At 43.6% G+C, this 14,163-nt stretch overlaps 3 protein-coding genes across 5 annotated transcripts in view; 2 read left to right on the top strand and 1 right to left on the bottom strand.

Annotated features, from left to right (window-relative positions):
• Positions 1-1,152, bottom strand: part of syne1a (spectrin repeat containing, nuclear envelope 1a) — a 115,025-nt gene extending 113,873 nt beyond the window's left edge. Inside the window, exon 1 of the mRNA XM_078093108.1 lies at positions 755-1,152. Coding sequence (XP_077949234.1) covers positions 755-821 — 67 coding nt within the window. The 5' untranslated portion in view covers positions 822-1,152. The remainder of the gene's footprint in view (positions 1-754) is intronic.
• A 3,486-nt stretch (positions 1,153-4,638) lies between these two features.
• Positions 4,639-6,997, top strand: myct1a (myc target 1a). Of its 2 annotated transcripts, XM_040161417.2 has the most exons (3): positions 4,784-5,147; positions 5,898-6,106; positions 6,215-6,997. In XM_040161417.2, exons 1-3 carry the CDS (start codon positions 5,093-5,095, stop codon positions 6,443-6,445), a joined length of 495 nt encoding a protein of 164 aa, XP_040017351.2. In that variant the 5' UTR covers positions 4,784-5,092; the 3' UTR covers positions 6,446-6,997. The 2 variants fall into 2 exon arrangements, with proteins under 2 accessions (XP_040017350.2, XP_040017351.2); XM_040161416.2 differs by having other exon boundaries at positions 4,639-5,147; positions 5,898-6,997.
• On the top strand, positions 6,976-14,158 carry serac1 (serine active site containing 1). 2 transcript variants are annotated; one of them, XM_040161392.2, is made up of 17 exons: positions 6,976-7,262; positions 7,896-7,996; positions 8,082-8,118; positions 8,217-8,359; positions 8,823-8,912; positions 9,987-10,118; positions 10,203-10,324; positions 10,423-10,551; positions 10,706-10,819; positions 11,534-11,696; positions 11,883-12,033; positions 12,116-12,257; positions 12,351-12,451; positions 12,694-12,791; positions 12,961-13,143; positions 13,254-13,397; positions 13,543-14,158. In XM_040161392.2, exons 2-17 carry the CDS (start codon positions 7,903-7,905, stop codon positions 13,677-13,679), a joined length of 1,980 nt encoding a protein of 659 aa, XP_040017326.2. In that variant the 5' UTR covers positions 6,976-7,262; positions 7,896-7,902; the 3' UTR covers positions 13,680-14,158. The 2 variants fall into 2 exon arrangements, with proteins under 2 accessions (XP_040017326.2, XP_040017327.2); XM_040161393.2 differs by having other exon boundaries at positions 7,066-7,585.
• The last annotated feature ends 5 nt before the right edge of the window (positions 14,159-14,163 follow it).

Here is a 14,163-nt window from a genome sequence, read left to right on the forward strand (position 1 = left end):
TAGAGATAAGAGCAAAATGAATTGCTGGTTTGGATGCATCATGAGTATTTTTTTTAAATGGCTGTTATTCCCCCAGTGAGTGTGAAGTGTCCACATCAAGGAATGGACTTCACCCTGTCAGCTTCAGCTTCTCTGGGGATTAGCTATTCTATTGTCTGCTTCCCAGTCTATCCACAAACAGAAAGACATAATGTGCATGTGCACACATGTGCACACAAAAACACACACAGCAGGTTTGTGAATAAAATACAACAACCGAATCTCTCACACGCTGGTTCATTCAATCTACTTAGTTACTGGTCCTATTCCCGCTAAAGAATATTCTGTAAGGCATTAAATCTACCATACTGCAGAGTTCTACGATGCATGCATCTGCATTAACGATCAAAAAGCAAAAAACAAACTCAACAGAAAATAAAGCCATGTGCTGTGAGACACTGCATGTTAGACTAAACGTAATTGATTCTAACGTATAAATATCCAATGTGCTTGAGCACTGCACGCTGTGATATTTGCATGTCCAGTTCTGTCATGCCCTTCACGTAGCACACGTTTATCAGCTATTTGAACTCGAGCAGAACAAGGTAACACTCATAGGCAGAAAAGGTAACATACACATAGAGCTGTTTTACAGTAACAGTAAATCTCTCCAGCTCACACGGTTTTGCTGTGTCATGCCAAGCACTAGGTCACCCCTAAAAACGCTGCAGAACCGAGGTGGAGGGTTTTGAGTGAGTAAGCATTTTACACCTACCTTGCAGCTTCTGCATCACATTGGTAATATCCCGCGTGGAGTGTCCATAGCGCCTGGGTGATGCCATGCTGCTGACCCGAGATCATCTAAATCACGTCCCAACTTCGGTGCGTCACCCTGGCAAGTCTCTGATGCTGATCAGGACTCAGACTAAGCCGCAGTAGTTTGGCACTCCCCACTGACTGCAGGCTGTCAAAGCTGAATCCTGTCCATGTTGCATGCTGCGTTGGTGTTTTCAAGTCATCGGACTTGCAGCAGTCGTCTGCAATCCTCTCACTCAGAGAAGCTCCTCCCCCCGACGATGATGATGTACGTTCATACTGTACGTGTATGCCAGCAATCACATACAGTATGCATGAGCCCTTTCTACTTCTGCAGTAAAGACAGCTTCCTGGTCTGCTTGTGCTGCCACCTTCTGTCCAATCAGAAGGGATGGCTCTTCCTTCTCACTTCAGGACCAATGGCATGAAAGGAAGCGTCCCGTGCCAACCGGGGCCACTGTAAGATGAAGAAGTGTGGGAGAGAAAGTGTTTGTCAGCAAGCGAGAGACACAACGGAAGATCAGAGGACAGAGTTTGCTGCAGCAGACCTCGCCTTCGAAGACAACAACACATTTCTTACTGGATGTTCATTTACATGAAGCAGTCGTACTGACTATGTTAAAGGATAAATCCATCTTAAAACGGAATTGTCATTGTAATTTCCTTGTGACGAGCATCACGACTGAAATTGATGATCAGGTGATCAGGTTGAGGAAATGTAAAAAATAAGTGTATATTTATATAGATGTATGAATATGTAAAGCAATTTACATACAATGTATGTGTGCATGAATAAATATGTACAGTATGTATGATAGACCAATACGGGACATCTTGATGGATTCAGATGAGTGCTTAGTGGGCTTATTATAGTTATTAAGTGAATTTAAAAATGTAAATTGATGATAAATCGGCGGTTGTAAACTGAATTATGACGTAATTGATAATGTAGTCAACTAAAAACGATTAAGTATTAAGTAATGTTTGATTTGCAATTTTATAAAAGTCCCTATTTGATTTACGATGAATTCCTGTATTATTCGCTTCATCTCATCATTGCCTTCTTCCATTTCAACAACTTTTCTGAAAACTAAGGAGCATTTTAGGCCACAGTGCATTTTCCTTCTAAAATAAAGTGTGACACGTGGAGTTGGAAAGAAAGGCATCGATACGAGTAAACAATCGATCAAAACACACCGCAGCCGATAAAACGTCTCTCCAAAAACTCTGTATCCGCCATTTGCCATCGCACAGCAGATCAATGCCACTCTCTGAAAGGCAGGAGGGAGGTGTGATGAAACACTCGCCTCGGAGCACTTATCACGATGTGTAATCCCATTAGACAAGTCCTTTCATCATCATCTCAGAAGAGCTCAGAGCGGCCTAAAGGGGACCTACACCACTTTGGCCACAGCCTCGGCCAGCAGAGTGAGGGACTCCTCTGTCCCTGACATAAACAAAGTGGGCATAGAAGCTGATAAATTATTATTGATTTCAGATCACCTTCACAATTTGGCCGATGAATGCCACCGACAGAATGCACAGATGCAGGGCATGTTGATTCAATCTGTTGTGATGACGTCGTAGTGCAAGCTGCTTCGAGGATTAATTTATGGAATGGCTTTATGTTAATAAGATGCTGGCATTAGAGCAGGTGAAGGGGGATGTGGGGAGGGCGAAGGAGCTTACGTTATGTACTAAATATGCCATACAGAGGATGATATGCTTACCCAATCGCTAGTGTCGTATGAAAACCAGGAGCAAATCAATTCTCTTGGTAGTTAAAGCTCAACCCACACGGGAACAACTAAATACGCAATGCATCACAATAAATACAAATCTAACCATTTTTGTTGTTGTGTTGTCATAATCAGATGTTCCGACTGTTCAGCCACTGTGATAAATTGTGGGATTCGGTTGGATTTGTTGGCTCCTCTGCAGCACAGACGGACTGCTGATCCCCACATTTTTACGCAGCTCTGGTGGGGGTGACCTCTGCCGCCCGGAGCCCTGCAGGACTGAACGGATTCAGCAGGACAGACAGCAAACATTGCTGCTGCAGTGAGGGGAGACAAAGCACGTGGGTCAATAGAAAATCTTCCTATAGTAGCCGACCCAGTCTCCATTAAGAGCCGTTTTCTTATCTCATCAGAGCACGGGCTGAGAGCCCGGGACCGAGACCGCCTGTGTGGTAATCTCTTCCATGCACAGTCAGCAGTTTTCTAAAATCTCATTATAAAGTTTCGCGCTAACCTGAATGTCAAAATCAACATTATGCAAGAGAGAAATCCTGTTTGGTAACCATACATGTACTGAAAAACTCACTCAACAAGACATTTGATCTAGTATTGAGGTTTCCTTTCCTTAATTGGTGATGTTGCATGTTAAATACTAGATGTCACTTTGGCTGCTATATCATTTCTTTATAAAAAAAAAAATAGCAGTCGATTTGCCAACCTGGAGGTTTCTTTCCTTTGGACTAAAACCGGCTGGTTGGTTCTGCATGTTGGATAGTCTCTCTGCGGCTTTCAGGACACATGGTGAGACGTGCTGTGAAGTTATCCTGGAGTATTACGCCATCTACTGTTCATAGACGGGACAGAAAGACGCCATAGCAGAGACTGTCAGTCCCTTGCTGTTGACTCCATCTCTCTCAATCAGAATAATACTGACGACAGTGGTCAGTAAGTGCTGTCGCAGAGGGGCACATTGCTAAAAGCTAATGTTCAGGAGATTAATGAGATGTTGATACTAATCTACAAGTAGAAACTCCTCACAGTTCTGTATTATTTAACCACAATAATATATCCATCGTTGTTGGCTACGTCCTTGAAGACCATAACCATGTTAAACATTACAGTTTGCACACTCTAATTCCCCACCACTCTGCCCCATGACATTTTGATAAGGTTATGAACTCCAGCCAAAATGTTTAAAGAATGTGTCCTCCACCTATGAGCCCATTCCATTGTAGTTACTCTCTAACAGAACACAAAGGCCAGTGGCCACACATACTAGTGTTATGGGTGTTTGCCCGGTATTTAGGCAACAATTAAAGGAAGTTCGGGCTTTGGTCGGGTTATTTTCACTCTATTTTACAGTGAGAATGCTGCATGTTGTCAACTTTTAGGTTTAATACACTTTAAATGAATTTGTCTGAAGATGAACTTTTGATATCACTGGAGAGGAATAACAAGGAAACTTGAGAAATGTTGAGGTTGAATTTAAGGTGAAATATGGTCCAAGCTGATGGAACAAATGGGGTTGGTCTACATCAGATGCATACCAACAGGACTACTCGCATCCTTCCTTCGGCCTATACTGATGACCTTGCATATTTAACACTGCAGGATCAAGAATGAGCAACACGACGAGCTTCCTTTTCATTCACCATCACATAACTGTTCAAATGTAGAAATGTCGGTGCACTGAAAGAGTAGCCGAGCTGCTTTTCCATCTTATCAAACTGGAAATGTTTTTACTGGATCATTCCAGCTGAGAAAGGATCAGACGTCCAACGCAGGCCCCGCTGACATGGCAGACACTGTGGAAAGACTGAGGTTACTAACAGAGATGCTGGAAGTGAGAACAGGCAAATATCCACACAGCCTGTTCAAAACAATACACCAGGTCATAATTAACTGAGCATTAAAAGCACTTACAGTACTGTCACCGTCAATTCCAGCCGTGGTTTTGTGTTCTGACACCCGAGTCAGGCCTGTAACTGCCAGTGCATCGTATGCTAAACTGTTTCCTGTGGGCTCTGTGGTGGATGGAAAGAATATGAGCGAGATTGAAACATTTATCATTTCTGAAAGGAAGAAAAATAGCGGTGAGTGTGGTGGACTTTCCAACGGTGAAAGCTGTAGTCTTTTAGCACTCTGGTGATTTCACATTCATCAACCAGACGGAAATGATGGGAGAGGAAGTGATTACAGCAACACCCCGTCTCCCCACCTCCAGGATCTCTGTCCTGGATAGATAAGCCACTCCTGTTGCTAATTTCAAGCAGCAAGGCAGGAAATGTGACAGTGTAGTTTTCCGCTTCCATAAACAAGACGGCCCGCCAGAGTTAGCCGCCAGTGCCGCGTGCCTCTGGGCTCAGACATACTGACAGAGAAAGTGAGCAAGGGGACAGGAAAGGGGAAAAGTGAGAGAACAGGAAAGAGGGGAGGCAGAAAGACGGGAAAAGCAAAGGGAGACGGTCAAGGAGCAGCAGAAGAAGAAGAGAAGGGAGAAGAAGAGAGTTAAAGACAGACTGAACTGAGTATCAGTCGCTCTTCTTCTCCTCAAAGTCATGGCCGAGAACGACACAAATCTCTTTCTGGAAATACTTCGGTCTTTTGATGCGGGTGAGTTTTTTTCCAACTTCCCTTCTCTTTTAGCAGGTCTTTTTCATGTGGTCTCTGTGATTGGTGCTGTTCTTCTTACGAGAATTTCAGCTTTGATCACCTTTAAAACAGATTAATATGTGGGCATGAATCATCTTGTAGACATGTCAACTTTTGCAACTAAATCCAAATCCACAAGGTGCAGACATGTTTTCTTAGTTCTTTTCTCCTTTGTTTCTGTAAATGATTTTTCCAGATGACTTTTGTCCAGTGTCTCCTTTCCCTTCTCGCTAAAGAAAGTCTGTGGAAACATGGACTGGTAGAAAAACAGCTTCTGTTTTTAGCTTAACGGCATTGAGAGGAAATTGATTTGTTTTTGCTGGCAGCAGTCAGAAGCATTTGTTTAAGCCGCTACATTCTCTCTCTTCTCTCAAGCACACTTATGTGGCCACTACTGCTTCCAAGGCAGAGAGAAGTGAAATAGAATCAGCTCACTGTCTCGAAAAACGTGGTCTGGTAAACATGAAAGAGGAAAGACTACTATAATTTAGTCAAAAAGCCATCGGCAATCCTTTATTTGTAACAAACAGATGTTGTTGTAGTATGTGTTAAAATACCTTCCATTTCCAAACAATAGTCATAGCCAAAGGCAATTAATATCGTAGTAAACGTGGGTTTAAAACAGTTCATTCTGAACAGAAAATGTAAAGTAAAGTATAAGCCAAGTATCCTAGAAAAAAAAATGTAGAAAATGGATTTCTCTCTTTCCAGTCCCTTTGATCATAGCTTTCTGTGTGTCCATCGCGGTGGGCCTGGTTTTGGGGGCCTTGGTTTACGTGATCTTGACCTGGATGTCCCGACGCAAAGCGGGCTCTGCCAGGATCACCCGCCGTCCGCCCCGCCAATCACGCATGTCCCCCCGCGGCCGCCCGGGCTTCAACCGCAACAGCAGCTACGATCGGCGCAGCAACAACAGTTTGGTGAGCGCCGCCTTCAGCTTCCACCGGCAGACTTCCTCCGCGGATCCCCTCGATCCGCTCGGCCACAAATCCAGCTTCAGGGCCTCCACCTTCCACCCTTTGCTGCAGTGCAGCCAAATCGCGCGAGAGGCGGAGGAAGGGAGCCAGACCACGCTGCCGCGTACGCCGACGCTGACCACGTCAGCTGGATCGCCTCGGACGGCAGCCCGGCCGGCCGCCGCCCCACCCAGACCAGAGTCGTTTTGGGGGAACAACGGCCTGAAGGGTTCCTACGCTACACAGACCCCACCTCCAGCATACGAGAGCATTATTAGAGCATATCAGGAAACATGCACTTGAGAGGAGTGATTGCCGGGTTGACTCTTAACTAATTGAGCCCAGAGTTGTAAATGGATCTACGAATAACATTGGAATGAATCTGTATTGATTTATGTGACCCAGTGGAGCAGAGAAGACAACAAAGACATTGAGGTAAATTGCGTGCCCTGTTCAACACTATAACACTATGTCTTTTGATTTGTTGGTATATATCTGGTATTGACGTGAGCATTGTTTCCTTTTTCAATGCCAATACAAAACATTAAAAAACCCTCAGTTATGCGGAGTGCTCATGAACAGAAAGAATCCCACTTGAGCTGCCTGTATGAAGACGTACAAATACATACTGGTGACATGGCATTTATGAAGCAAAAGAGTTAATATCTATGAAAAAAATGAATGATTGTGTATGTCAGCCCCAAAGGGTCAAAGTGGAAATTAGTTTGTAATTTAGTGTGTCTGCGTTTGTGAGTGCAGTATGTTTGATCGCGAGAGACTGTTTTGTTGTTTGAATTTGATTGTAATTTAATGAACTTTCCCCATAAATAAATGCAATAAAATCCAGAATGAAAAGCATTACAACTTATTCTCCACCTTAAAAACCTCTGGTCATCACAAAAGAACAATGATTACTTTGGAGAAGTTCCCAGGTGTGCTTCTTGCAGGTTAACGCCACACTACAACACAACATTACGTTACATATTTACAACGGCGTTAGCGAACACGGGTGACGCGTAATCTGCGCGATACGCAGCTGCGCTCATGAGAAAAAACAGGGGCGCTGCGACCGAAGGAAGACGCGACTCTGTAGCCTCTCCGAAGTTCTCCCATGAATACGGTAATGCCAATATTCATACAAGAAAACCCTTTAAACCGATTGACGTCCGCTTAATCGGCCACGCCGGTTGGCTCACGGCGAGAAGGCGTTTCCTACAAGCTAGCGTTAGCCCGTGTTAGCTAACGGTTCACTAAAGCGTTTGACCGGAGTGTTTCGTGTTTACTTTTTCGTGGTGCGTGTCACTCGGCCGGATTTGGTTCGAGCAGAAAGCCGGGACGCGCAGCGGCTTGACGGGCGAGGAACAGGCCGCAGAAGGCTTCGCCCGTAGCTTGTCGTTCCGTGTTAAACGCGGCTAACGCTAGCTAACGTTAGCGAGAAGAGCTGTAAGTGATTTGATTATTAAAGTTAGCTCGCTAATTGCATAACGTTAAGTTAACGAAGTTGACCACTAAGGCGGGGCGTCATTTATTGTTCCTAGTTGGTTAAATGTTGTTACTGCCGGTTGTTTAGTCGACAGAGCCTCGTCTCATTAGTTAGTTGGCTGGCTGCGCATCATTTACCTTAACCTAAAGTTGGCTAAAGTAAAGTTATATCGTTACGTGATTCACATAAAATCACGTGTGACTCCCGGGAGTGTAAAGCGTCAGGTAGTTGTTGGTCTTCGTTCCTTTTAACGTGCTGCGGGACGCGCAGGTGGAAGATGTCCGGTGCGGCGCTGCGGTTGATCCGCTGTCGGAGACTGAGCACATCTGGGCCGCCTGGAGTGAGGAAAGTGCTCCAGTGGAAACATTTAAGTAAGCGACTATGAGACACCGCTTATTGTGTCAGCTTGGTGTCCTCTAAAGACCAACCCGTGTCTACTTTCCTGCTCACATTTAGGAAAGGTGGCTAAGGTGACTGGAGCAGTGGTCTCGGGGTAAGTTACAGTAATTATAATTTACATACTTTGACCTTTGAACTTGTGTGAAAAGAGCTCTCACTGTGGGCCACGGCTTATTCGTTGCCTCTCTACAGGGGCTGTCTTTTTATCACCTACGAAGTGGTGGCCTTGAACAAGGCTGTGACCATTGACACTAGTGCAATTCTTCAGGAGAAGTACAAGTCTTACATCTATCTGAAGGCCACTCCCTCCGATGAAAAGGAAAACTTCGCTGCAGGTACTGCGTGTCATCCACCTACACTTTAACAACTACACTGGGATATGATCTTGTATTCCTTACAAAACTGTAAAGAATAAGACCATTGAGATTTCCTTTTAGTTTAGATGTTTTCTTTTGGACCAGCTAGATAACTTTAGGAATATGCTGAATAGCTGCATTTATTTTTATGTGAGCACAAAATTGTACAGCGTGTGCAGGTGCCCAGTGACGTCTGTTTTCATGGCTTCCAGTCTTTCCTTCCCCTCTCTATTATCTCCCCTGCCAGAATGTTTGGGTCAGCCCGTTGACCGATCACTTCCACTCTTCAAGGTTCTCTTATTAAATGGAAACGATTACGTATCGACCTGAACTAAGATACAAATGAGCAAAAATGACTAAATGGCTTTAGTAGTTGGGTACGGCTTTTATAGAAATAAAATTCTAATTGCCTAGATCATTATTTTTTTCACCTTGTGTCTAGGGCTTACACACAAAGCAAGGAGGGAACTTCATAAAGCAGCAAGGCGGTTCGTGGAAGTATCATCTAGGGTTCTGCTGCAATCACTAGACGGTAAGAGACCAACCGTTGCCATTACATATACAATTTCACTGTTTGAGGCCATACTACTGCCCCTCATGTTTCCAGAATTGGAAAGGAGAAGTTGCTGCTATTAGAAGAACAGATATGTAGTTTCATAAAGCTACGACTCATTTCTATGTGGGGTGTGCAGATTAAGGCTAAAGGAAACGCCTGCTTTGAACATGCACATCCTGTTTTTGTTCCATAGTGTGTGCAATAAAGTGCATATGGGAGCTATTATTTAGTTATTTATTCCTAAATACTGTTGTTTGGTTTCTTGGGTTGATTATAATATTAAGATAGCCTTTTCTGTTTTCGTAGTCAATTTAGTTTCATCATTTTTTGTCACTAAGTAACCCTAACCCTAACCCTGTGTAGTTTTGGTTAATTGGACCACTAATTAACTGGGCACCTGTAGGTTATTTAAGGGCATAGCCAGGAGCCAGAGGAAAGCACAGCATAGGAAAGGCAGCCATGTTATATTGTATGTGTTTGTTGCCTTCTGTGGAATAAATGAGAAACAAAAGGAAAAGATTGCCTGGACAATCCGCTCTCTTGCTGCAAGAAAGAAACAAACCAGTAGGTGCAGCCACGACAAATGGCCACTACAGTGCATATTGTACGATTAGTTGCAATATACATAGTTCATTGTCTTGCCTTTTTTATATTGCCTCTGGATTGATCAGTCTTGACTTTTGTTAATGTGAATTCGGATTCTTTTGAATTATAGAAACGTGACATCTTTTTCATGAAATTCTATTCCTATCTGATATCTAATAAATCAACTTTTACTTCTTGAAAATGAAAAGCTGCAACGTTGATGACACAGGTTGTGAAACCACAGGTTGTGAAACCACAGGTTGTGAAACCACAGGTTGTGAAACCACAAGGTGTGTAACCTTTTAGCCGTGAAATCTTAATGTGGTGGTGTAGATAACCGTAGTCAGGGTAGATATGGTGTGAATGCAATTGCCACAGTACCTTTTAGCAATGTACTAGTACCCCGTATTCACTTCATTCTGCGAACGTTCAGCTGGTCAAAGCGCTTTCTACTCTATATCTTAGAGCACTTCAGCCACGTTGATGCAGACCCACACGAGGTGGCCTTATGGGTCTTACTGAAGAGGACGATGTCGGCCGATAAAGCCATCAGACTACAAGCCGTTCAGGAGCTGGCAGAACATCACCACTGGCAAGGTAAAATATACAAAATTGTTGATTATCAATTCAGCTTCACAGTAAACCTGAGTGATCAGTTCACGCCTGTTGTTAACAACGCAGACTACCAGTACCAGACAGCCGCCCAGGCAATAGACCAGCGAACAGCAGTGGGCCTGGCCCGGATTCCTCAAGTGGATCTTCGATTCTTCCTGCGCTCACCTGCACTGCCCGCCCTAGGGGATGTAAGTATCTCTGTAGATTGGTCTATTATGTAAGACCCCCTAACTATTCAACACTATCAATCGATTGCATATGTACATAAGATGTGTCCACTTCACAGTGTTTGTCAGCAGAGGACGGACTTAGGCAGTTGCTGGCGTCTCTGCCTCAGTCTGAGGTGGACAAGTGTGTTCAGTACTTCACCTCGCTGGCCCTCCGAGAGAGCACCCAGTCCCTGGCAGCTCAACGGGTAATCGAGACGGAATGCATCACGAATGCACTTCTGAACACATGTCTTTTGAAGACTGACTAACTTGCACATAAACCGGCAGCTTTTGTTCAAAAGGGCTGAAATCCGAATCTTTAAATCCTCATACTAATAGAGATGCTCTCCCATATTCAAGGGTGGTCTGTGGTGTTTCGGGGGTAATGGGCTGCCTTACGCCCAGAGCCTCACCTCTGTTCCCTCTGAGAAGGTGGAATCCTTCTGTTTACAGGCACTCGTACAGCACTCCAAGGTAATTATAGCCATTGTGCATCCTAACGAGATCTAGTCTTGGGGGAAGTTCTTGAATTCCCTTGATTGCATTGATCCTATTTGTTGGTTAAACACAACACTGAAGTTAAAAGCTAATCCTCTTCATCTTCCCATATTTAAAAGTAAAACGCTAATTCATAACACTGGACTGAATTTGATAACTACAACCTACTCAGGTAATTTGGCTCATACCTGGAAACAGATCTCAATGGACTAACTCCTGTTGAAGGTGGTTGATATTGATGGCTAAGCGACTGCAGAGGCCCGAACATATTTCCAATGTATGACTTAAAGCCACTTGGGACGGACATATTCGTACAGTGTTATGCCATAAACAAATTATCTGTCTGGTGCGTTGTGTGTCTTTCAATTCGTGACTGTAGCATAAAATTACCAATCTCATGCCCTTGCATTACATTATATCTTGGTTACATGCACCACACAGGATAAGACACCCCCTCGTTGACACAACAACTTGGTCAAAAACTCTTTTTCCATCCACACCTGTTCTCCTTAGCAGTCACTTACCTATATGCCTTTTAATGGTAATGTGCCACCCTGTTTTCAAATGTAGGAATTACGTGTCCCAATTCACCCAGTGTTTCCGTCAAAGAAAAACAAACCAACAAAACTACGTTATGGCTCCACCAGTGACTAAATGTTCTGAGTGTACTGAAACACTTCCGGTTTGCAGGTCCAGAGCCACTGTGACCACATAGTTGCCAACGGTGGGCTGCAGCTCCTCCAGAGGGTTTATCAGCTCCGCAGAGACTCTCTGAAGATTCAGAGGAACATTGTTCGTATCATAGGAAACTTGGCGCTCAATGAGGGTGTTCACCAGGCCATATCCCAGTCTGGTAAATGTGCAACTCGTCTCGTTGTTCCATAGAGATGTTGAGTTACGTGTCATCTTGACTCGGTGTACCGAGTATGATGTGTTTAGCAAATGTGCCCCCTTCATAGTAAAGATTTCCCCATTCTCCTGAATAACATTTGAATACATCCAATATTATCCTTTCTTCCTACCCAAACCTCCCCTCCAGGCTGGATCTCGGCCCTCGCTGAGATGACGCAGTCTCCTCATGTCATGCAGGCATCTCATGCCGCCCGCGCTCTGGCCAACCTGGATAGAGAGACAGTAAAAGAGAAGTACCAAGACGGCGTTTATATCCTCCACCCACAAACACGTAGCAAGTATGAAAACGATTCATTCATTGGTATTACTTTAATGTGGTCTTGTATGTAAAGCAACACTTGACCATGTGTTTGTTTCTAGCCAGCCGATTAAAGCAGACGTACTCTTCATCCATGGGATTCTTGGGGCAGCTTTTAAGACTTGGAGGCAGAAGGACCGCGACGTGTCCGAGGAGGAGAAGGAAGCAGAAAGCAGGGAGGACTACACAGAATGTTGGCCAAAGGTGAAAAATCAACATCCATTTTTTCATTCAAATGAAAAAGTTTCAGAGTTATCTCTCACTCTTCTCCTGTGTTATGTCCTATCTTATTGACAGTCCTGGTTGGCTGCCGACTGTCCAAATCTGAGAGTACTATCAGTGGAGTATGACAGTCACCTCAGTGACTGGATGGCCAAGTGTCCTGCAGAGAATCAGAGGTGAGGAATCTGCAGTTTCTTAATGTGCCCACTGGGGTTTAAGTATAGAATAGTGTACTATTTTGCATGCAACTTGCATTACTTGCCAATAGTAATGCATGTGGACAAAAACTCATCCAACATTATGACTATTTAAAGCTAATTAAGCTAAAGTTCTTCATGAGATAAATGTTTAATTCTACTTGTTGTGGCCAACGGACTCTTGATAAGTCAACTATTGAATCCATCTTTGGTCTTCTCAGGAAGTCCTTGGCCTACAGAAGTCGAGAGCTACTAAAGAAGTTAAAACTTGCAGGAGTTGGAGAGAAGCCGGTGGTCTGGGTAGCTCACAGTATGGGAGGTATTCTGTCAACTTTCCTTCCGCCAGTACTTCAGATTTTTACTCGCATCTCTTGAATGCAATATGAAAAACAAATGGCTTTGTCACACCTGGACCTACATGGGATATGTGTATCCACTTTAAAAGTTGTGCACACGGTCTGTTTGTATCCTCTTCATTTTTCTATCAGGATTGCTTGTGAAGAAAATGCTGCTGGATGCCTCAGAAGACCCAGAAATGCATGGCCTGTTAAATAACACAAAGGGCATTATGTTCTATAGTGTCCCTCATCGTGGCACCTTTATGGCAGAGTACTCGGTCAGTGTCCGATATCTTCTCTTTCCCTCCGTAGAAGTCAGAGAACTTTGTAAAGGTAAGTGTTTAAAATGAATTACGAGGTCCATCACTTTTTCATAGACACAAACGGTGATGATGTGATATTGTGCAATATTAATTGTGGGTTGTTGCCCATGTCCATTTAAGACTCACCGGCACTGCGTGACCTCAATGATAACTTCCTGAACATGGCCAAAGAAAAGGAATTCAAGGTGCTGAGCTTTGCAGAGACGCTGCCAACAAACATTGGTCCCATGATCAAGATACTGGTTGTACCAACGCAGTCAGCAAGTACGTTACAATAATGCACATGTGAAAATTAGACAGTCATTTGTGATGTATAGCTTGAATTTGAATGCAATGTGCAAACCAGCAGATCTTGAAAGCAACAAGTCTTGTTCTTTTAGCTCTTACTTTGCTCCTGCTCTGGTTTTAGATCTCGGCATTGGGGAGCTCATTGAGGTGGACGTAGATCATCTCAACATCTGCAAGCCAGAGAAGAAGGACTCGTTTCTTTACAAGCGCAGCCTTCAGTTCATCCTGGAAGCATTGCAGAGCTACATCAGTCACTGATGGAAATATATCAACGTAACAAACTGATAAAAAACCTACTAATAACTTGAAATGGGGGGGGGACCACTGTCACCCATCTCCCGATCCTTAATGCGCACTTGCATAAAAAAAACAAATGTGACATTTTATTTGGAAAATGTAATATGTATTTTTTACAAATAGATTACGGTGTCAATAGTCATCCTACTAGATTGGTCCCTCATTAGTGAGTCCAGAATTTTAAAGAACACTCACATTTTTGAAAGTTTTTATTTTGTATTGTATGTATTTTATTCTAACTACAGTATTTCAGTCATAGTGTGCCAGACTTATTCCTTCCTGAAGTTTACCTCAAATGGACCTGCATTAATATAATTTGGGGTTGCTTTATTTTTTGTACAGGACTAACAAAGCAATGGATTGTAAATCACAATGTCTTTGTTGTCCTGATTGCCCCTGGCAATGCTTACAATGAATAAAGCTATGAAGGTGGAGACGGATCTGT

Source organism: Gasterosteus aculeatus, chromosome 18, assembly GCF_964276395.1.
Source record: "Gasterosteus aculeatus chromosome 18, fGasAcu3.hap1.1, whole genome shotgun sequence".
In the NCBI taxonomy this organism is placed as follows: domain Eukaryota; kingdom Metazoa; phylum Chordata; class Actinopteri; order Perciformes; family Gasterosteidae; genus Gasterosteus; species Gasterosteus aculeatus.